The 22,996-nt window shown below is 39.5% G+C and overlaps 1 protein-coding gene and 1 pseudogene across 4 annotated transcripts in view; both read left to right on the top strand.

The window, feature by feature from the left end:
- The window catches only part of ATP13A3 (ATPase 13A3), a 75,115-nt gene that overhangs the window by 17,688 nt on the left and 34,431 nt on the right, over positions 1-22,996 (top strand). For all 3 annotated transcript variants that reach the window (XM_081088489.1, XM_081088490.1, XM_081088488.1), the window contains 11 exons: positions 2,277-2,408; positions 3,538-3,717; positions 5,829-5,986; positions 6,966-7,154; positions 8,918-8,979; positions 11,995-12,145; positions 14,503-14,619; positions 15,172-15,189; positions 15,293-15,446; positions 15,540-15,660; positions 21,215-21,339. In XM_081088489.1, coding sequence (XP_080944615.1) covers positions 2,277-2,408; positions 3,538-3,717; positions 5,829-5,986; positions 6,966-7,154; positions 8,918-8,979; positions 11,995-12,145; positions 14,503-14,619; positions 15,172-15,189; positions 15,293-15,446; positions 15,540-15,660; positions 21,215-21,339 — 1,407 coding nt within the window. The remainder of the gene's footprint in view (positions 1-2,276; positions 2,409-3,537; positions 3,718-5,828; positions 5,987-6,965; positions 7,155-8,917; positions 8,980-11,994; positions 12,146-14,502; positions 14,620-15,171; positions 15,190-15,292; positions 15,447-15,539; positions 15,661-21,214; positions 21,340-22,996) is intronic.
- Positions 18,892-19,570, top strand: LOC308516867 (large ribosomal subunit protein eL13-like; annotated as a pseudogene). Its single transcript has one exon. The product of its transcript is annotated as a large ribosomal subunit protein eL13-like (transcript).

The following is a 22,996-nucleotide window of genomic DNA, read 5'->3' as shown; positions in this document are numbered from 1 at the left end:
GCTAAGTTAGCACCTCCTTCGAGATCCAAGTGCCAGTGTACCCAGTGGTCAGAGTGGGACCATCCAGATTACAACTCCTCAGATCCATAAGGGACACACTCAGGGGGCAGACTCAGTGAGCACCAAAGCCCCACTGAAGCAAGTCTTGCCCCAGAAGGGTGTCTCCAGCACAGAAGTTCTCCCATTGTAGACACAGCTGGCCCTCACAGCCAATTGGCCTGGAGGTCAATTCATCCCAGTGAAACCAACAACAACAACACTGTGCACCCAGCCCACAGTGGGGTGCACCAAGAGTGTCCACCTCAGGTAATTGGGGAGGCTGAGTCACTCAGCCCTATAGGACACCTAGCACACAAAGCCACTCTATCAACACAAGGAAGCAGCCAAAATACGGAGACAAAGAAACAGGTCATAGTAACAGAAATGGAGGAAAGCCAACTACTGGATATAGAGTTCAAAACCACAGTTACAAGGTTTTTCAAGAATTTTCTAGAAACCGCCTATAAATTTAGTGAGACCCTCAAGAAATCTAGTGAGATCCTTGAGGATATGAAAAAGGACCAACTAGAAATTAAGCATACACTGACTGAAATAAAGAATATTATACAGAGATCCAACAATAGACTAGAGTATCACAAGAATCAAGTCAAAGATTTGAAATACGAAGAAGTAAAAATCACCCAACCGGAAAAGAAAAAAGAAAAAAGAATCCAAAAATATGAAGATAGTGTAAGGAGCCTCTGGGACAACTTCAAGCGTACCAACATCTGAATTAGGGGGGCACCAGAAGAAGAGAGAGAGCAAGATATTGAAAACCTATTTGAAGAAATAATGACAGAAAACTTCCCCTACCTGGTGAAAGAAACAGACTTACAAATCCAGGAAGTGCAGAGAACCCCAAACAAAAGGAATCCAAAGAGGACCACACCAAGACACATCATAATTAAAATGCCAAGGGCAAAAGACAAAGAGAGAATCTTAAAAGCAGCAAGAGAAAAACAGTTAGTTACCTACAAGGGAATACCCATACGATTGTCAGCTAATTTCTCAGCAGAAACTTTGCAGGCCAGAAGGGAGTGGAAGAAATATTCAAAGTGATGAATAGCAAGAACCTACAACCAAGATTACTTTACCCAGCAAAGCTATCATTCAGAATTGAAGGTCAGATAAAGAGCTTCACAGATAAGAAAAAGCTAAAGGAGTTCATCACCACCAAACCAGTATTATATGAAATGCTGAAAGGTATTCTTTAAGAAGAGGAAGAAGAAGAAAATGGTAAAGATAAAAATTATGAACAACAAATACATATCTATCAACAAGTGAATCTAAAAATCAAGTGAATAAGTAATCTGATGAACAGAATAAACTGGTGAATATAATAGAATCAGGGGCATAGAAAGGGAGTGGACTGACAATTCTCAGGGGGGAAAGGGTGTGGGGGGTGCGGAAGGAGACTGTACAAAAATTGTACACACAATGTCCTATGGATAAGGATTGGGGTGGTAAGGGCAGAGGGTGGGGTGGGAACCAGGTGGAGGGAAGCTATGGGGGGGGAAAAAGAGGAACAAATTTAATAATATTAACAATAAAGTTTTAATAAGAGGCAACCAAAAAAAAAAAAGAGAGTAGCTAAAATTTTCAATGCTTCCATTTTCAAGGGATTATGGAAATCCGAGTATGTTTACCCATTGCAGGGGATCTCAATAGGACTTACTATTTTCTAAATGGGCTATTAGCTAAAATTGATCCTTAAGTGTTGTAATGAATGTTGGAGCCCACCCACCTTGTTTGGTCAGAGAGGACTTGGCATTACCTGTGCATAGTTAGTTTCCTGTTGGGACAAACTAGTGGACATTAAACACCATGCTGTGTTAACCTTAGGCCGTGGTCGGCAAACTGCGGCTCTTTGGCCCCTTGAGTGTGGCTCTTCCACAAAATACCACAAAATACCACGTGCGGGTGCATACGTACAGTGCGATTGAAACTTCGTGGCCCATGTGCAGAAGTCGGTATTTTGTGGAAGAGCCACACTCAAGGGGCCAAAGAGCCACATGTGGTTCGCAAGCCGCAGTTTGCGGAGCCGCAGTTTGCCGACCACTGGCCTAAGGAATAATCATTTTATTTGTTGAAACATTTTGTTTATTGGAATTTTTCTGTTAACTCCATTATGTTTGACATCTCATTGAGTTCAGATGACTTTTTGTTTGCTTATGTTTATTCTAAGTTAAAGAATATTTTTTTCTCACTCTTTTTCTTTTTTCTTTCTTTAAATCCAGAAAAAGAAGAGATCTTTTCTACAGAACTTGTGCCGGGAGATGTTATGGTCATTCCATTAAATGGTACTATCATGCCTTGTGATGCAGTACTTATTAATGGTACTTGCATTGTAAATGAAAGCATGTTAACAGGTAAACTAAATGAAATGAGGAAAAATCAGATGAGTTGTTTATGAGAGTAGATTAAGTGGTTGCTGATGAATCTGTTTCAAAATTAGCTGTGCTGTTTATCTTTTCTTTATGAATGTTACGAATGTCATGGATATTGAAAGTGATTTTTTTGTTTTTTATTTTTATTCTGAGGGAACCAAATTCTGCATTATACTCAGCTGTGATACTAAGTCACCATGCTCATCATCACTGCATTTCTTGGCATGCTCCTGTTTACTCTTTTTGATTTGTGGAAATGTTTTATAGTAAGGGAAGAAAAAAAGAAGCCCTTGCCTACAGAGAAGCAGTGTATTTGCTTCCTTATTTGATGTGTAAACAGTGGGACTAAACATTGTATTTTTCTTAAAGTTGAGGAGAAGTAGACTTCAAAAGGATTTTTTTTTGGAAATTCACAATCTGAAGATAGAGCTCTATATCTTTTTTGTCATATGAATTTTTTTATTGTCATAGTCAGTCTGGTAAGAAAGTGATTCCTATATAATGTTTTCAAACTTAAGAATCTTTTCTTAAAACACACTCACACATAAATATCCCCACACGCTTGTTGGCTTGAAGCGAGAATTGTGGATGCTACACAGAATTAAATTTCAGTGTTAAAAAGAATTTGTTTGTTAGTTGAGAGAACTACCATACTACGTATTATTATCTCCTTTCTCCAGATGCGCGCGCCGCGCGCGTGTGTGTGTGTGTGTGTGTGTGTGTCTAGGGGTTAGGAATAGGTCTTCACATCTCTGTGTGCTGGAGGCTGCAGAGCACTTTCCAGTTCAGTTCTTAGGTATAAGAGAACAGCTGCTGGGGCTAAGGCAACTCTTACCTGGTCTCCTTATTTGAAACTTGGCACAATCATTTAAAAATCATTATCTTTGAATCAGATCACTTCAGGAATTATTGTGGGAGACAAGATTTGATATATTGGCTTAAGGAAATAGGTAGCCAAAAAACGGATTTAGTAAGTTATGTTATCCATTATGAGAACTCTACTTTAGTAGCAATTGTAAACAGTATGATAACATTTAGGTTACTTAACACTTCAAGTTGTATGTGTTTGCCACTGATTTCTATGCTTTAACTTATGATTTTTGTTTTTAAGGAGAAAGTGTTCCAGTGACAAAGACGAATTTGCCAAATCCTTCAGTGGACATAAAAGGAATGGGAGATGAATTATATAGTCCAGAAATACATAAACGACACACTCTGTTTTGTGGGACTACTGTTATTCAAACTCGTTTCTACACTGGAGAGCTTGTCAAGGCCATAGTAGTTAGAACAGGTAAGACCATATCTCTTCTTGCATATTTGACATCTACTGAATGTTTAAAAAGAGATTCTGTTTTGAATATTGTGTTAACTATGTATAATGCCACTTGGGGTACTGGAAATATTGAGGAGAACACTATGTAAATTATATGATTGTCTAACCACTAAGCTATACACCCGAAGCCAATATATCTATCCTATCTAATAAAAGAGAAACATGGTAATTAGCCATACATCCGCTACCCTTCCCATTGGCTAATCAGGGCGATATGCAAATTAACTGCCACCTAAGATGGCGGCCGGCAGCCAGGCTACTGACACAAACAGGAGGCTTGCTTGCTTCAGTGACGGAGGACTCCAATATTCCCCGCCTGCCGCTGCTGGGCTCTGAGCTGCTAAGAAACATTGTTACAAATATAGAAGTTAAACAAAACCCCAGAAACCTGTTTTCAGTCAGCTGGGATCTCAGAGCTGGAGTCGCAACAAAGTTTCAAATACAGAAAGTAAACAAAGCCAGAAACCTGCTTTCAGCAGCGAGGTCTCACAGCTAAAGCCGGCTCTCAGCTCCAGTGACAGCCATAAATCCAAGAATAAAAAAAAAATTAAAAAAAAAAAAAGGAAAAAAGGAGCGGTTGGGAGCTTCAGTCACCTGCCAGCCTGAAAATGACCCTCAGCCCCTCACCCAGACTGGCCAGGCACCCCAGTGGGGACCCCCACCCTGAAGGGTGTGTGACCAGCTGCAAACAGCCATCATCGCATCATCCAGGCTGGCCAGGCACCCAAGTGGGACCCCCACCCTGATCCAGGACACCCTTCAGGGCAAACCAGCTGGCCCACACCCGTGCACCAGGCCTCTATCCTATATAGTAAAAGGGTAATATGCCTCCCAGCACCGGGATCAGCAGAGCCACGCGGCCTCCTGGTCCCTGGAGCAGCGTGACAGGGGGCAGCACCCAAACCCCCTGATTGCCCTGCGGCTCTGTGTGTGACGGGGTGGGGCTACAACCTCCCTATCCGCCCTGCTCTGTTCATGACAGGGGAAGGCGCCCCAACCCCCTGATCAGCCCTGCTCTGTGCCTGATAGGGGGGAGCTCCCCAAACCCCTGATCGGCCCTGCTCTGTGCATGACAAGGGGGAGCTCCCCAACCCCCTGATTGGCCCTGCTCTGTGTGTGACAGGGTATGGAGCCCCAACCCCCCTGATGGGCCCTGCTCTGTGTGTGACAGGGGGCAGTGCCCAACCCCCTGATCGGCTGGCTCTGTATTTGACAGGGGTGGCACCACAACCCCCTGATCCGCCCTGCTCTGTGCGTGACGGGGTGGCGCCGCAACCTCTCCATCGACCCTGCCTTGAGTGTGACGGGGGACGGCGCCCCAATCCCCCAATCGGCCCTACCCTGAGCGTGACTGAGGGTGGCATCGCAGCCTCCTGATCCACCCTGCTCTGTGCATGACGGGGCGGTGCCCCAACTCCCCAATTGGCCCTGCTCTGAGCCCGACCAGGGGCTGCACCTAGGGATTGGGCCTGCCTTCTGCCACTGGGGAGCAGGCCTAAGCCAGCAGGTGGTTATCTCCCGAGGGGTCCCAGACTGTGAGAGGGCACAAGTGGGGCTGAGGGACACTCCCCTCCCCCGCCAGTGCACAAATTTTTGTGCACTGGGCCTCTAGTCTATATATAAAAGCCTAAGTGACTGTTCGACTAGTAGCTATGACATGCACTGACCACCAGGGGGCAGATGCTCAATGCACAGGCATGGAAACATGGAACAAACTGATGAATCTCGTAGGGAAGGGAGGTGAGGGGAGGATGGGAAGAGATTAATCAAAGATCTTATATGCATACTGCAGGCCCGGTGCACGATTCGTGCACCAGTGGGGTCCCTTAGCCTGGCCTGCGGGGATCAGGCCAAAATCGGTCGTCCGACATCCCCCAAAGGGTCCTGGATTGTGAGAGGGCGCAGGCCAGGCCAAGGGACCCCACTGGTGCACGATTTCATGCACCGGGCCTCTAGTAATACATAAATGAATAAATGAATGAATAAATAAATAAATATTCTCTTCTGAGAGAAAATTCTCATCTTTTAATTAATATATAAGTAATTTTCTTCTTTGAATTTTTTAAAAGGATTTAGTACTTCCAAAGGACAGCTTGTTCGTTCCATATTGTATCCCAAACCAACAGATTTTAAACTCTACAGAGATGCCTACTTGTTTCTTCTGTGTCTTGTGGCGGTGGCTGCCATTGGGTTTATCTACACTATTATCAATAGCATTTTAAATGAGGTATGTACATGGAACTCTTAGTAGGGTTTGAGTTTTTTTTCTTTTTTTATATATATATTTTTATTGATTTCAGAGAGGAAGGGAGAAGGAAAGAGGTAGAAACATCAATGATGAGAGAGAATCATTGATTGGCTGCCTCCAGCATGCCCCCCACTGGGGATCGAGCTCGCAACCCAGGCATGTGCCCTTGGCTGGAATTGAACCTGGGACCCTTCAGTCCGCAGGCTGATGCTCTATCTACTGAGCCAAACCAGCTAGGGCAGGGTTTGAGTTTTAATTATCACATGTGACTACTGAGGATTTGAAAAGTGGCTAGTGAGGCTGAAGAACTAAAATTTTAATGTAATTTAAATTAACTTTTGAAAGCCATATGACACTAGTAGCTACTATATTTGGAAGTACAGATACAGAACATTTCCATCATAGCAGGAAGTTTTTTTTGAATGGCTTTGGTTTAGATGGTCTTTCACTTGCTCTTTTGTGACTTAAAAAAAAAGAGGTAACCACATACCAAAAGCTTTATTTTCTCTTTTTTTAACTTCTGGGATATATAGCATTAAAATGATTTGCTATTACTTAATTAAAGACACAGCTGAGGGACCTTGTCAAATTTCTCTTTTCTATCTCCTGTAAAGACTGGTACAGTACAGTGCTTGTAATAAGAGTCAGTATCTGAAAAATGTTTGTTGAACTTCAAAATGTGTAGTGTGTGAAGTATGTAGAGCTATCAAAGGAGAGTTTTCTTTAAAAATAGCTGTCATTCCACAGTCCATTGACAATATATTGAACTTTCTATTTTACAGAATTTCTAAGGGAAAGATTATAAAGGGCTAATAGAAGTGTTTATGTACACACACTTGTTATATATAAAATTGAAAATGGTTTATAGATTTTTCACTAAAGAAATACCCTTACTAGATTAGTAAGTATTGGGGCGGGGGAGGGGGGGTTCTGACACTTATTTTTCTGTGAATTATAGGTGGAGATTGGAGTAATAATTATCGAGTCTCTTGATATCATTACAATCACTGTGCCACCTGCACTTCCTGCTGCAATGACTGCTGGTATTGTGTATGCTCAAAGAAGACTGAAAAAAATTGGTATTTTCTGCATCAGTCCCCAAAGGATAAATATATGTGGACAGCTGAATCTTGTTTGCTTTGACAAGGTTGGTTCAGTTTCATAATCATTCTCATGTATGTGTGCTGATTGGGAATCAAACCCACAACTTCGACGTATTGGGATGATGCTTCAACCAACTAAGCTACCGGCCAGGGCCTCATAATCATTATCAAAGGTTACTTTGTAGATTTTAAATACTTAGATTAATGTTTTCTATATTTTTTATCAACCAATTTGCACACATTTTTTAAGCGTCCTTTTTTTTCAACTTATACTTGGCATATGTATCATTTTTGTATATTTCTAATTATTTTTTTAATTTTTAATATTTTGGATATTGCTTATTTGCCCAAATCTGCAGTTGTCTAATCATTCATATCCAAAATTATGTCTTGTAGTAGTAGTAGTAGTAGTAGTAAAGACCTTCTAATCTTTCATGTTTTTAACAGAATATACTCCATACAGATATATTTACTGGAATTTTATTGCTATTAAGTATGTTTAGTGTTCGCTCTATGATTTATTGAATATATTTAAAAATAATGAAGGTCACTAATCTTTTTATTTTATGTGAAAATAAAAAATTTTGTACCTGTGTGAAATATACCTCATCTCTTACAAAGCGTTTTCCTTTTCTCAACTGAAATTAGTTTGCCTAAAAGTTTTATTTTGAGAATTAAACTTGGGTAGTTGATAGGATAAGAATTTGATTTTTGTGCATCTTCATTATTAAAGAAAAAACTGGAAAACAAAGTATTTTTTTTGCATTTGCTTTCGTTTTACTTTTTATCAAATTTATTGTGGTGGCATTGGTTAATATGTACAATTCTATAATACGTCATCTGTATATTGCATCATGTGCTCACCACTCAAAGGAGACAAAATATTTTTTAACAAATATTGTGTTAAAAAAAAGAGATCACATTCTAAGACTAAATCTCATAATGATCTGTTTAGAAAATTTCAGTTATGCTTTTCTTTGGAAACATTACTAGTAAAATTTTTAAGCAGACGTAAAGTGGAGAAAAGATTAAGTATAATAAACCCTCATGTACCCAATACCCAGCTTTGACAGTTATTAGCATTTTGTCAATCTTTGTCTAGTTTCTCGTTTTGAAGGTGGCAGCGTCAGACATTATTTCACCCAGATGCCTCAGTATGTATCTCTAGGTGTTTTTTAAAAAATTACAATAACTGTCTACGACACTTAATAAAATTAGCAATTCCTTAGTATTATCTAATATCTAGTTCATATTCACATTTCCCTGCTTTTCTAAAAAGAAGTCCTAAAATTTTACAGTTTGTTTTTAAGTCAGAATCCAAATGATTGCATTAGCTACAATTAATCTGTAACAGTTGCTTTTCTTCCCAATCATCTGGTTGAAGAAACCAGGTCATTTATATCCTGTATTTGGTTGATTGCTTCCCCTGATGTAATTTAACTTGTTCCCTTCCTTTTTATGCTTTAATCTCGTTCTCCCGTGTAGGCATCCTTTTGATTTAAAGGTTAATTGGTGCATTGTTCCACTACTTTGTGTTTTTTTTAATAATATAAGTCTATAAATACACAGATGTACGCATATGCCCTCTTATAAATAGAGGATTCATACCGTAAGAGTGTTCTGCACCCTTTCCCCACTTTCACTATTTGTCCTGGAAGTTATTCTCTATCAATATATGGAAGTCTTACTGTTTCATTCGTTTGTTTACAGCTGTATATTGTTCTCCATGGTGTATATGTAGCAGAGGTTTTCATGATTTTTGTTTTTGGAGGCATTATTCATACTTTGTATGTGTACTTTTTTTTAGACTGGAACTCTTACTGAAGATGGTTTAGATCTTTGGGGGATTCAACGAGTGGAAAATACACGGTAAATGTTAGCTACACTTGATTATTTATTAGTTAATTTTTAATAAATATTTTAATATATGAAAAATTCAAACATAAAGAAATAAAGTAATGTAACAGATAGCTTGTATACCCACCATGAAGGTTAAACAGTTGACATTTTGTAGTTTTTGCTTCAGATCTTTTTAAAGATTTAAAATATTGCAGATACTGCTAAAGCTTAATCTACCCCTTTCCCTACCGCTATCATCATTCTGAAGTTGTGTTCGATTATTACCTTTGCACATTTTTATATTTTCACTACATATATTCCTGTCTATATACAAGATATTTCTATAAAAAATATACACAATTATACCCTTGTACGTGTTTTTGCTGCTGTTTTGTTGCTTAACATTGTTTTGAAGATTTCTCAATGTTGATTTGTATAGATCTAATAATCTTAGCTGTTTTTTAGTATTCCATTATATGATTAAACCATAATAACTTCTTCTAAAGAATAGTTTCATTTTTTCCCCTCCCTTTTACCTTTCACTTTCACAATGTTGCAATTAACATTCTTATCACAATTCCTAGTGAGCATGTAGTTGAGTTTCAGTGAACTTTCTTCCTAAAAATGTCAGTGCTGGGTTATGGATATAGCACAGACATGGCTACAGCCTTAGTAAATATTGCCTAATTGCTCTCTAAGTGATTGTGGTGCTAACTCACTCTCCCTCAGTGGGTAAGAGATCCTGTTGCTCCACATCCTTGTCAAACTTGATATTGCCAGACTGCTAATTTTTGCCAAATGGATAGATGTGAAATTATATTTTATTGTTGCTTTTCTTGTAGTTTCTTTATTACTTAGAAAGCTGAGCATATTTTCACATTCTTCTGTGTATTGCCAGTTTATAGCCTAATTTTTCTGTTGTGTTGTTAATCTATATCTTATTAATTTGTTTGAAGTCCTTTGTATTTTCTGGATTGTAATTTTTCAGTACTATGCATTGCAAAAATATTATACCAGTCTATCTTTATTTTACTTTGTTTCACTGTCTTTTTGATGCTTAGAAGTTTTACTGCTACAATTGTGTTTATGTTATTATTATTATTTTTTTGCCTCTCAAAAGCCTGCGATAGTTTGATTGACTATTGTTTGGCTCATGCAGTTTCAGAGTTGTTACATCTCCTTGGTAAATAAGTTGTCCTCACTTTGGGAACTTATTTATCCCCAATAATGCATCTTGCCTTAAATTATATTTCATATAATGCTTTTATATAGTTACACATCAGCTTCCTTTTGCCTAATTTTGCTTTGCGTATCTTCTCAATCTTTTTACCTCCCTACATCTTTACTTCTCAATCTTTCTGTGCCATTAGTTCACAATGTTGTGTTCTCCCAGCACTTTGAAGGTGTTATTTCATTTCTCCTGACTCCTTTTGTTATTGCTGTTGAGAAGTCTTACCAGGTCTCTTTAAATAATATTTTTCCTCCTTTGTTGTTTTAAAAATATTTATGTTTGATTTCTGTTGTTTCACCGCCATCTTTTTATTTGTGCAGGACTCATTTTGCTTATTGATTCTAAGGACTTATGTTTTTATAAATGATGATAATTGTTCAACTTCTTTCTGTTCCATTATGGCCTTTCCCACATTCTTATTTTCTCTTCACATGAAAATTCTAACCATATGTTGGGCAAGAAATTTCATTTGGTTCTTTCAATATCTGCTTCTCCTCTTCTCCCCACATGTCTTGTTCTTTTTCCAAGTCTTTAATTTAAAATGCCTTTTTGCATTTTTTAGATTGCCATTCTATTATCTGAAATTTGTGGGATTCTAATTCTGTCTTTTTTTTGTGTCTGTTGACTAGTGAGAATTGTTTCCTGGTGCATTTTTAAATTATGAACTCAACTTTAGCCGGATTTTCCTATGAGACTCCTTCCTTTGTGTCTGTTTTGTGGGAGCTCTTTTTCTAGAGAGCTTTGACCTTGCTTGGCCAAGAGCATGGCTAAGAGTGGTATCAGTGGGACCAGACAAACTTTAATGTTACTTTCATAACTTGGGAATTTTCGGACCAGGCAGTGGCATATATTCAAATCCAAATCCCATCGTGGGTAGTGCAGTGGTTTAAAGCTTAGGCCCTGAAACCTTTGGTTGAATCCTTGTTATCACCTATGTGCTGGGTAACCTTGTCAAGTTACTTAAGCACTCTGCTTCAGTTTTCTCATCTCTGAAATGGGGGTAATAAAACACCTTCTTATGGTGTGAGGATGAGATGAGTCAAATATATTTAAAGTTTCTAGAACAGTGCCTAGTGTACAGTACATATATAGATACTAGGTATTGTCTTGAACTTCGGGCAGGGGTTATGAGGTGGGGAGAGATAAGCTTATTCTTAGTTATGCCTTTGTGTCTGTGTGTGAAGTTTTTTCTAGCATACTGTTTTCCAGGGATGTAGCTGTGGAAGAGCACAGGCTATCTTAGTTTCAAGTCCCTACTTTGTCTGTGGCCCAGATTTGACTCCTGTTCCTGTGTGGGTATTAAAACTTAAGTTGTTAGGTGGCTCCCTAAGAGGACTCCCCTCCCTTCTTCCTTCTTTCCCAGGTAGTCACAGCATCTGCTCAAGTTCATACCCCTCCTGTTTTCCTTTCCTCCTATTTCTGGCACTTAAAAAATTTCCCTTTTTTTAATGAGCTCAGTTTCGCACTTAAGGGATTATGTTTTACACATTCATTTCATGTTTTTGTAAGAGGGTTTTTATGTATTCTAATCTGCCATATGTCCAAAGGCAGGAGTTTTAATTATTATTTAGTGTCTAGTGTATTTTACAGTGTTATGTCTGTCCTAGTTATTCAGAATCTAAGATAATTCCATATTTTAGTCATGTGTAATTTTCATGGAGGGAAATGTTTTTGAATTCCTAAACTATAGTTAAAAATATGCAGAAATGCAAACATTTTATTTCCATTTTTAAAATGACAAAACCTGAATATTGTTAGAATATTGTCTCAAGTCTTGGAATTTATGAATCTAATTCAGTACATTATCTATTTAGTTTTCTTTTGCCAGAAGAAAATGTTTGCAATGAGATGTTGGTAAAGTCTCAGTTTGTTGCTTGTATGGCTACTTGCCATTCACTCACAAAAATTGAAGGAGTGCTTTCTGGTGATCCACTTGATTTGAAAATGTTTGAAGCCATCGGATGGGTAAGTTTAATATTTAAAGCACAAGTAACTTCAGAAAAATAGAGTAAAAATTACCTTGCAGAAGGATTATTTCTGCAGGTTGTTTTGATGATAGTCTATCTTGTACCGTGAAAGAAATGATGTAATTTCTAAAGGTGTATCATTGGAGAGAGATCATTGTAATTATGTAAAAAAAAAGTGTTTTAGTTATGTTGACTCACTTAAATACCTTAAATAGCGACAACTTGCTCAGACCCCTGCTTTATGTGTTTAATGGATATCTGCTATCCGCAACTCGAGGCAGTAAGCCTGAGTCAGTAAGATGATCTTCAGCGTCACAATTTGTTGGTCAGATAAAAAGGATAGAGTAGTGATGTGTCTTCGGTGTTCTTTTTACCCACGTTCTCCTTTCTGTGTCCTTACATACACACAAAAGTTTGCGTTTGTTCCTCCTAAATGTTTGGCTATTGATAATTTTATTTTTTTACTTTTAAAATATGTTCTTATTGATTTTAGAGAGAGGGAGAGAGAAACATTGATCGGCTGCCTCTGGCATGCCCCCTGCTGGGGATTGAGCATGCAGCCTGGGCATGTGCTCTGAGTTTCAGAGGAGCAGAATTAGTCTCCAGGTTGAATTCCTCACACACTCCAAGTGTTTGCATAAGCAGGGTTTTATTCTAGAATGTTAACCCTCACATTAGAGCCCTTCTTCTCAGATAGGAGTTCATATTTCTAGGAAATGATTCCTTGATTTTTTTTTTTAAATTTAATTCAGCTATTCCGGCTGATAAGAAATATTTGCACCTCTCCTGCATGTCCTCTTGTGTTTATTCTGGGATCCTGTTTCCTTCATTGCTATCTTCATCAATATGTTTCAGTTTTGCCTTTTGTATCCTTATTGGAAATCTCTCCCTGCTTTCCTTTTCATTTATTTTTACAGGTTTAGAGTGTGTGTGTGTGTGTGTGTGTTTTGTTGATCAAAAGGGAAGGAGATGAATGAGTAGATACATGCTTTGCCATCTTCTGAAAGATCACAATAAATACTTGTCGCATTTATTTATTTATTTAAATATTTTTATTGATTTCAGAGAAGGAGGGAGGGAGAGAAAGAGACATCAAAGATGAGAGAGAATCATCGATTGGCTGCCTCCTGCACGCCCCACACTGGGATGGAGCCCACAACCCGGGCGTATACCCTGACCAGGAATTGAACTGTGACCTCCTGGTTCATAGGTTGACGCTCAACCTCTGAGCCATACCGGCCGGGCAATTCTCATCAAATTTAATATCTTAAAGGAGGTCCACTTCATTTGTAAAGCAAAATAGGACTGACTCATTTTGATGTTCTCCAAAATTTCTCCAATTGAATAGATTTTCAGTAGGTTTTAGTGCTTTGTTTGTACAATATTAATAAATGGGTTAAATAAATAAGTTTGTGTAATAGTGTGTTTTGTTCACTTAGATGCTTTGATGCTTGGTCTTACAAGAAAGGATCAGTGAAATGTTTTCGCATAACTTGGTACTACTGCTGTTTGTTGGTGTGATTGACCCCCTATAAGATGCCTCCCAATTTTGGAGATGTTAAAGTGTGTTTTAGAATTGTATAAAGTTGGCTAATTAGGCATAGTTCCCTTCCCCATCTTTTTCCAGTTGTAGTCTAATTAGTTTGTCACATATGTGTGTTTTATTGATTTCAGAGAGGGTGGGAGAGGGAGAGAGAGAGAAACATCAATGATGAGAGAGAATTATTAATCGGCTGCCTCCTGCATGACCCACACTGGAGATCGAGCCCACACCTGGGCATGTGCCCTCACTGGAAACAGAGCCTTGACTTCCTGATTCATAGGTTGACATGCAACCACTGAGCCATCCTGGCCGGGCCATGTATGTGTATTTTCAATACAAATTCTTACTTGAATTTTTTACCAAAAGAAAGGGTTTTTAAAATAAATGTGAAGGGGTTAGGTTAGTGGTATCCTACCTAACTAGAAGAGTTCAAACAAACAAACTCATATCTTTGGACCTCAGTGTGTTCTTGATCCATTCATTCTACTAACCATATCTGAGCTCCATATAGTTTTGAACACATTCCTGTTAGCAGAAAGGAATCCCTGGATAATAGAAGCAAAATTAGAGAACTTTTTCCCTATTATTTTATTCTGCTTTTCACCTCTTCCTCCTCTCTCCCATGAGTTGCTAGGACTTTAACTAGCTTTGTTTATATTTTGTTTTATCTTTGTTAATAATCTAGTAGTGTTCATTTGTTTTTTGGACACAAATTTTTTTAACTTCACTAAAAATAGACATAGTGTTTTATTTAAAAATGAAATCAGTGCATTCAATTTTATAAAGCAATATGTTGAATATTTTCCTTTCAGATTCTGGAGGAAGCAACTGAAGAGGAAACAGCACTTCATAATCGAATTATGCCAACTGTGGTTCGTCCTCCAAAACAACTGCTTCCTGAAGCTACACCTGTAGGAGACCAGGAAATGGTGCGAAATCACTTTAAGTTGGATTATACTGGTGATGCCAACATTCAGTCCTCACTTTGAAATATAACTAGAGGATGAAATCACGTTCTTTAACTCTCATGCAGATATGAATATTTTAACTATGTTTATTGGAAATTATTGTTGGGATATTGCAGGTATACTTTGTGAAATACTGAGATATGTTTCTCAGTACCGTTACTTTTCCTTCCTATTTACTGAATAGCTTAGTGCCCTGTGATTGTGATAATGTGGTGAATAATCCCTTTAAATTGCAACTGTATTCCTAGAATTTAATAAAAAGAATATGTAAGAAGTGAATTTTTAAATTTGTCCCCTCAGTTTATTTTAGTATTTAATATGTTAGTATTTTTAGGATAGCAGAATACTTGAAATATTCAAGGATGTACTTTTTAAAAATGGGAGGCAGAGGAGAAGCAATCTTGAAACATAACTTTGAAATAATCGAAGTTTCTTGCTGTTTTGTGGATACATAGTTGTTTTTTATCTTAAGGACTTAATCTGTACTATTTATTTTTTTTGTTTTGCTTTTAGGAGCTGTTTGAACTTCCAGTGAGTGAAGAATGTTTACTTTTTTACCTAAGTATATTTTTACCATTTGGTTTTAATTCTTAAAGAATAATAAATACTTCGTGCATCTTTTGAAATTATACAGGCTATTTATGAGATAGGAATTGTTCGCCAGTTCCCATTTTCTTCTGCTTTGCAACGTATGAGTGTGGTTGCAAGGGTGCTAGGGGATAAAAAAATGGATGCCTACATGAAAGGAGCACCTGAGGTCATTGCCAGTCTCTGTAAACCTGAAACAAGTAAGGAGCCAACTTTATTTGAATAAAATCCTGGTATTTGTATAGGCTTTTATTAGCAATTCTAACAGTGATACTTATTTTTTCCTTTTAAAGTTCCTGTTGATTTTGAAAATGTTTTAGAGGATTACACTAAGCAGGGCTTCCGTGTAATTGCTCTTGCACACAGAAAATTGGAGTCAAAACTGACATGGCATAAAGTGCAGAATATTAGCAGGTAAGGTTGATTAACAATTTTTCTACAGTTTTTCCAATAATGTATCATTTATGTTTATACGTCACATACAGTAGTTTGTATGTAGTTGGATGTTCATTAAGTATTTATTGAATGTATGCAAATATACATAATGTAATGGTTTTCTTTTTAGTTGCTTGAAACAGCTCTTTGGAACTATTTTCTATTTATTTGTTAAATATTTATTGAGTCCCTGCTGTATGTCAGGCATGTTCTAGGAACATAATCATGTTTTACTAAACCTAATTCTACAGAAGTTAATTTTTCCCAAATGATCAGTTTGCTTTTGCCTAGTGGTTGGAACCAAGTACTTATTTAGTCAGTATCATGAGTCACAATAAACAATTACCATCTACCCCAAAGTTCAAATGGTATTACCAACATCACATTTACGTCCAGGTATAGATATGGATTTTACCTTCAAGAATTCTCTCTTTCACTGTAACTGATCCAGACCTACCCTTTAAGGATAACATTTGTAAGCAAGCAGAAACGTATATTCATTAGCTGTCCTGATAATTTTGCCTGTGAAATAGCCTTCTCTTTCTCCATTCCCACAGCCATTATCTCTAATTCAAGGACTCAGCTCTTTTCTTAGTCTTTCCTTTCTGCAGTCTGTATTCCACACTGCCTTCAGAGAGAGCTTTTTAACTTTCAGACATAATACCAGAATCCTACCTGGAGTTCTTATAAATGGCTTCCCATCACCTATTGGAGGAGTTCACAATCAGAGATATGTATCAGGAAGGAAAACAAAACATGTAATTTTTTTATATGGGCAAATGATACAAACTTATCAGAAAAAAGATGTGCAAAAGGCCAGTGAACACATGAAAATGATAGGACACTTCAGTTCTTGGGGAACTGCAAAATAAAACCACACTATGGCATCACTTTTCTTCTAAGATTGACAAAATTGGAAAGATTGATAATAACAAGTGTTAGTGAAGTTTTGAGAAAATTATTACAACACTAGAGGCCCGGTGCATGGATTCGTGCATGGGTGGGGGCGGGGTTCCCTCAGACTAGCCTGCGCCCTCTTGCAATCCGGGACCCCTCGGGGGATGTAGCAGTGTACCAAGTGGCAGGCAGCCAGGAAGGAGCCTGGCTTCTGGCTGAGCAGCACTCTCCCTGTGGGAGTGCACTGACCATCAGGGGGTAGCTCCTGTGTTGAGCGTCTGCCCCCTGGTGGTAAGTGCATGTCATAGCGACTGGTTCACTGTTAGTTCCTGTCATTTGGTCATAAAGGTCACTTAAGCTTTTTTATATATAATAGAGGCCCAGTGCACGAAATTTGTGCACGGGGGTGGGGGGCCCCTCAGCCCAGCCTGTACCCTCTCCAATCCGGGACCCCTTGGGGGATGTCCAACTGCCAGTTTAGGCCCGATCCCTATCGGACCTGAACCGGCAGTCAGACATCCCTCTCGCAATCCAGGACCATTGGCTCCTAACTGCTCACCTGCCTGCCTGCCTGATTGCCCCTAACCACTCTGCCTGTCTCCCTGATCGTCCCTAACTGCTCTCCCCTGCCGGCCTGATCGCCCCTAACTACCTCTGCCTCGGCCCCTGCCACCATGGCTTTGTCCGGAAGGACATCTGGAAGGCTGTCCGGAAGATGTCTGGCCTAATTAGCATATTACCCTTTTATTAGTATAGATATATATAGACTAGGGGCCCAGTGCACAAATTCATGCACCTTGAAAGGAACTGGGCTGTGAGGCTGTGGTGGGCACAAGGGTGGGTCTCGGCTCATCCTCCTCGCCCCTGCCCAGCCCCTCCTGCCACAGCCCCCAGTCCCCTGTCTGCTGGCAGCCCCGCTCCTGCCATCGCTGGTCCCACGTGCTGATAGCGCCAGCCCCATTTGCACCCTCTGATGGCACAGAGCAATTGGGGCCAGTGCCAGCAGCGGTTGCAAGTGGGGACGGTACTGTCAGCGGGTGCGAGTGGCAGCTGCTGCTCCAATCGCCCCTCAGGAGCAGGGAGAGGTATAGAAGCCCTCAGGGGTGATGGAGCCGGCTGCGGGTGTGAGTGGGGCTGGCTCCAGCAGCGGGTGCAAGTGGTGGCTGATAGCCCCTCAGGAGCAGAGAGAGGTGGAGAAGCCCTGAGGGATGATCGGGGCTGGCAGCCACCGCTCGCACCCGCTGATGGCACCAAGCGATCAGCACCTGCAGTGGGTGCGAGCGGGGCCGGTGCCAGCAGCGGGTACGAGTGCCAGGCTGGACCGCGGTGTGCGGGAGCAAAGAATTTTCAGTAACCATCAGAGGTTCACCCCAATGACAGTGACCGGCACCCTGCCTTGGTCTGGTGCCCCTGCTCACTTGCTCCACTGACACCAGCCATGTTCTACACTCTGCTGCCTGCTGCCGACTCCCACTATGTTCCGCACGCACCCCCTGGTGGTCAGCACACATCATAACGACTGGTTGTTTGGTTGTTCTGCCGTTTGGTCTATTTGCATATTAGCCTTTTATTATATAGGACTAGAGGCCTGGTGCATGAAATTTGTGCAGGAGGGCGAGGGACAGGAGTCCCTCAGCCCGACTTGCACCCTCTCCAATTCAGGAGCCCTCAGGGGATGTCCTACTGACAGCTTGGGCCCAGTCCCTGTGGTTCTCTGCTCTCTGCGGGGCCTGCCTGCTCCACACCACGGGGATGGGCAAGCAGGCCCTGCTGGGTGCTGCTTACGGACGCACTTGCCTGCTGGGCTCCGCCAGCATCCTGCCCCAGCCGCTATGGGCGCCGCCATCTTTGTCATGGAGTGATGGTTAATTTGCATATTACTCTTTCATTAGATAGGATATTGCTAGTACACTATTGTTAAGTTCTGAAAAACATTTAAATTTGCTTATTTGACCTAGCAAGTGCAGTTCTAGGAATCCAGCCTGAAACAATATTTTATGTGCATAAGTTCATGTTTAAATAGTACAAATAACATAATACTCACCAATAGGGCAGTAGTTAAATTATGGACTATTAGAACTTCTAATTATTTCAGGTACATTAAATAAAAAGTGTTTGTAGTACAATTATGTTTTCTGAGAGAGAACTAAAGGAGTAGAGTGGATAGCCAAATTAACTAAAAGGAAAAACTACATTAGGAATTCTAACTATAACACATTATTTGAGGGAGGTGGTCTAAGCATGAATGTTTCAAAAAAAAAAGTGACTTTCTGCCGGCCGTTCTCCTTCCGAGAAGGCCGGTAGGCAGCAGCCATGGTGCCCAGCCGAAATGGCATGATCCTAAAGCCCCACTTCCACAAGGACTGGCAGCGGTGCGTTGCCATGTGGTTTAATCAGCTGGCGCAGAAGATCCACAGACACAAGGCCCGGCGTCCCATTGCCCCTTGCCCTGAGTCCAGACCCATCCGACCCATAGTGAGATGCCCTACCGTTTGGTACCCACGCCAAAGTGCCAAAGTGCGAGCCGAGCCAGAAGGGCCTTCAGCTTGGAAGAGTTAAGGGTGGCTGGAATTCACAAAAAGGTGGCCGGGACCATTGGGATATCGGTGGATCCGAGGCGGCGGAACAAGTCCACCGAGTCCCTGCAGGCCACCGTGCAGCGGCTGAAGGAGTACGGCTCCGAGCTCATACTCTTCCTCAGGAAGCCTTTGGCCCCCAGGAAGGGAGACAGTTCTGAAGAACTCAAATGGGCTACCCAGCTGACCGGACCAGTCATGCCCATATGGAGTGTCTACAAGAAGGAGAAAAAAAGCCAGGGTCATCACAGAGGGAGGAGAAGAACTTCAAGGCTTTTGCCAGTCTTTGCATGGCCCGTACCAATGCCCCGCTCTTTGGCATCCAGGCAAAAAGAGCCAATGAAGCTGCAGAACAGGATGTTGGAAAAGAAAAAATAAAGTGCTGTTGGCAACTTGTCATTAAAAAAAAAATGTGATAACCAAATGAAATGATGTATATACATGATTGAGAACCAGAATGTAAAATATTATATCGATTCCTGCGAAGGGCATATTAGGCTCTTTTTTGTCTCTACAGCTTCACCTTTTACTAGTTCCCTCCTAAGGACTAATTGTTGAATTGCCTATAGTTCTTGAGCCTGTTCTATTCAGACATCCTTCCATGCCCTTGGATGGGCTATTCCTTCTGCCCAGAATACCCTATTCTTCTCTATCAACTTCTCTCTCTGCTTCCCTTCATCCTCATCCTTCAATCTTCTCTGTGTGTCCATTCTAACTTCTGAGAATAGGTTCTGGCATTTCTCTAACAGCTTGAATCTTTATATCTTGAATTAAATATTGTAGTATTCATTAATTAGAGGACAAAATTTCCATGACCTGTATCATAGGAAAGTTAGGAAACCACTGAAAGCCAGAAATGGTTAGTATCTTGTAGGAAAATGACTGTAGTATTCTTGATCCAGTAGTTTCACATTTGTAAAGCTTTGTGCTTTGAAATGCATTTTCAGGTTCAAGGCTTGTTTCTCCTATTATCACCAGCAATATCATTTGTAGTAAGTTTCCTAACTATTCTTTAATACCTTTAACACTCCTTGTTCTGAATTATATTTCAAAGATATTGAGGTTTATAGCTATGTAAAGGGCCTATAATTGTTGAATTTTGTGTAGAAAAACCACTTGGTTATTGCAAGTGTGAAATTTTGGTCCCTAACCTCAAGCCCCCTTTCTTTATTGAAAAAAATATTTCTCTGATTTAGCTTGAGATTTCTTAACACAACTATCGCTGAACATACTTCATGTGCATTATAATGCTGAAGCGCCTATTATTTTTTGTTTTGCTTGCTTGTCTGTTTCTCCCAAAAAACATATTGAAGAGTATATATCATACCTTTTTATCTTTGACATCCCAACGATTTCTGTAGTACTTGGTGCATTATAGATAACTATTTGAAGGAATAACATCTTTAACTATTGAATATGAATATTCTAAAAGACTTATCTCTGGATTCCAAGTAGATCTCGTTGGATTGCTAATGCTTCTTACATCCCACTTCAGGGTCAAGATTTTGATCAAGAGTTTTATAAAAATTCATCAAAAATTTGATAATGAATGTAGTATAATCGTATCAAATGTACTTACGAGACAGTTTTTTCCCCTTTCTCTTAACATTTAAGTTAGGGTATGTTGTGTGTGGGATGGTAAAAAATAGATTTATTTATGCTTGCTCAGTTGGTGAGTAGGATACAAGATGAACATTCCTTAGTACTATGCGTTTTTAGTGTCTTACAAAGGAATACAGTTGTCTCTTGATATCTGTGTGGAAATTGGTTCTAGGACTCCCCTGGGGATGTGGAGAGCCAACTAACTATACATGATTCTTATATTCCTGCATTTCAAAGGGTAAAATTTAATTTCAATGTATTTCTTGGGAATTGTTTTTCCAGGCTTAATTTTTTTTAAAGATATTGAATTCATAAACATACACATACATGCTTTGTTCTGCCTATAAAATGTCTTAATTTATCATTTTTGGATATTTTAAATTGCTTTATCAATATAAAGAGAAAATAGCCCATTCACTTGACTATACCATTACGTGTTAAAATTTCTTTTTCTGCAGAGATGCCATTGAAAACAACATGGATTTTATGGGATTAATTATAATGCAGAACAAATTAAAGCGAGAAACCCCTGCAGTACTTGAAGATTTGCATAAAGCCAACATTCGCACTGTCATGGTCACAGGTTAGACTTTATAAAATGACTCAGAAAAATTTGAGTGTGACTCTTAGAGTTCAAGTTATATTAACAGATGACCAATTGGTTATAAAAGTATATTATATTGTGGCTCCATCCTGCATTGCCCTATTTCAGCTCTGAATTTTTTTTTTTAGGTGTAAGTTAACTTGGTACTATTCTTTTGAAGTCTAACAAATTCTGTTGATAGAAAGTATAGTGCAGTGATGGCGAACCTATGACACGCGTGTCAGAGGTGACACGTGAACTCATTTTTTTGGTTGTTTTTTCTTTGTTAGATGGCATTTAAATATATAAAATAAATATCAAAAATATGTCTTTGTTTTACTATGGTTGCAGATATCAAAAAATTTCTATATGTGACACGGCACCGGAGTTCAGTTAGGGTTTTTCAAAATGCTGACACACCAAGCTCAAAAGGTTCACCATCACTGGTATAGTAAGATAAAAAAGGGCACACCATAAAATTTTAACCTCTGCTCCTTTTTATCTCTCTGTAATCATATATTTCTTATAGCACTTATTGTGCCTTGCTCTGTGTTAGATATTTGTACATTTGTTTGCTCTACTAGAATTATATTTTAGACTCTGAGATTCATCTGATAGCATAGTTGTTACTATACAGCTGAAGTAACTAAATTTATTATCTTCCTAGCAATTCTTGGTTTTAATGACTGCTTCAAGGCACTTTCTATCTCTGTATCTCTTTCCCCTCTTTCTCTACCATGACTGACTATAGTTTTGTTGTCCTAAGGGGTCTGTCTGATCACTGGAAGACACCCTTGGAAATAGTGTGTAGGGGTTGGGGAAAAAAATAATATTGCCCTTCAGTCTGATAGCAGTGGGCTCCCAAGGCCTTTGTCAGCTTCTCTTGTAAGCTAGTATTTTCTTCTCTTGAACCTATCCTTTACAATGCTGCTCTTCTTTTTTTCCCATGGCTGAGAAGTTGTCTGTCTTTGTTCTCTTTACATCTTGTAAAGATTATATTCTTACTACCTTGCTTATCTTTTAGTTCTGTGTAATCTTACTTTTGTAATTCATTCTTTCTTTCCTGTGATACTATTCTAGTATTCTTAAACAGATCACCGGTCACTCCTAGGTTGTTTCAAAAAATATTTATTGAGTGCCTGCACTGTCTGTAGCACTGTGGCAGGTGCTACTAGTGAATGACTCAAAGATTGAGAATGGCCCTGGCTTAGTGCTCAGTTGTTTGGAACGTTGTCCTGTGCACCAAAAGGTTGTAGATTTGATTCTAGGTGAGGGCATATACCTAAATTGCAGGTTCTTTCCTCCCTCAGGCCAAGTACAAGAGACACTGATTGATGTTTCTCTCTCACATTGATGTTTCTCTCTCCTCCTCCTCCTCCTCCTTCCCCTGCCCCTCCTCCTCCCCCTCGTCCTCTCCCCCCTCCTCCTCCCCCTCCTCCCTCTCCCGTCCCTCTCAAATCAATAAAAACATATCCTCAGGTGAGGGTTAAAATAAAGAATGAGAATGTATTTGGTTTTAAAAATTGTGGGTGAGAATGTTCTGACTGTTTAGTATATATGTGCTTGCTTTATTTAAGGCTTCCTTTGATAAGTATGTCCTGATTATTTTATTTTTAAACTCTAAGAGTAAAGACCATACATTATCTTCATTTTGCCC

This window comes from Myotis nattereri, assembly GCF_964212035.1.
Source record: "Myotis nattereri genome assembly, chromosome: 3".
Classification (NCBI taxonomy): Eukaryota; Metazoa; Chordata; class Mammalia; order Chiroptera; family Vespertilionidae; genus Myotis; species Myotis nattereri.
The sequence above is the reverse complement of the archived record's forward strand: the minus strand, read 5'-3'. Positions and strand labels throughout refer to the sequence as shown.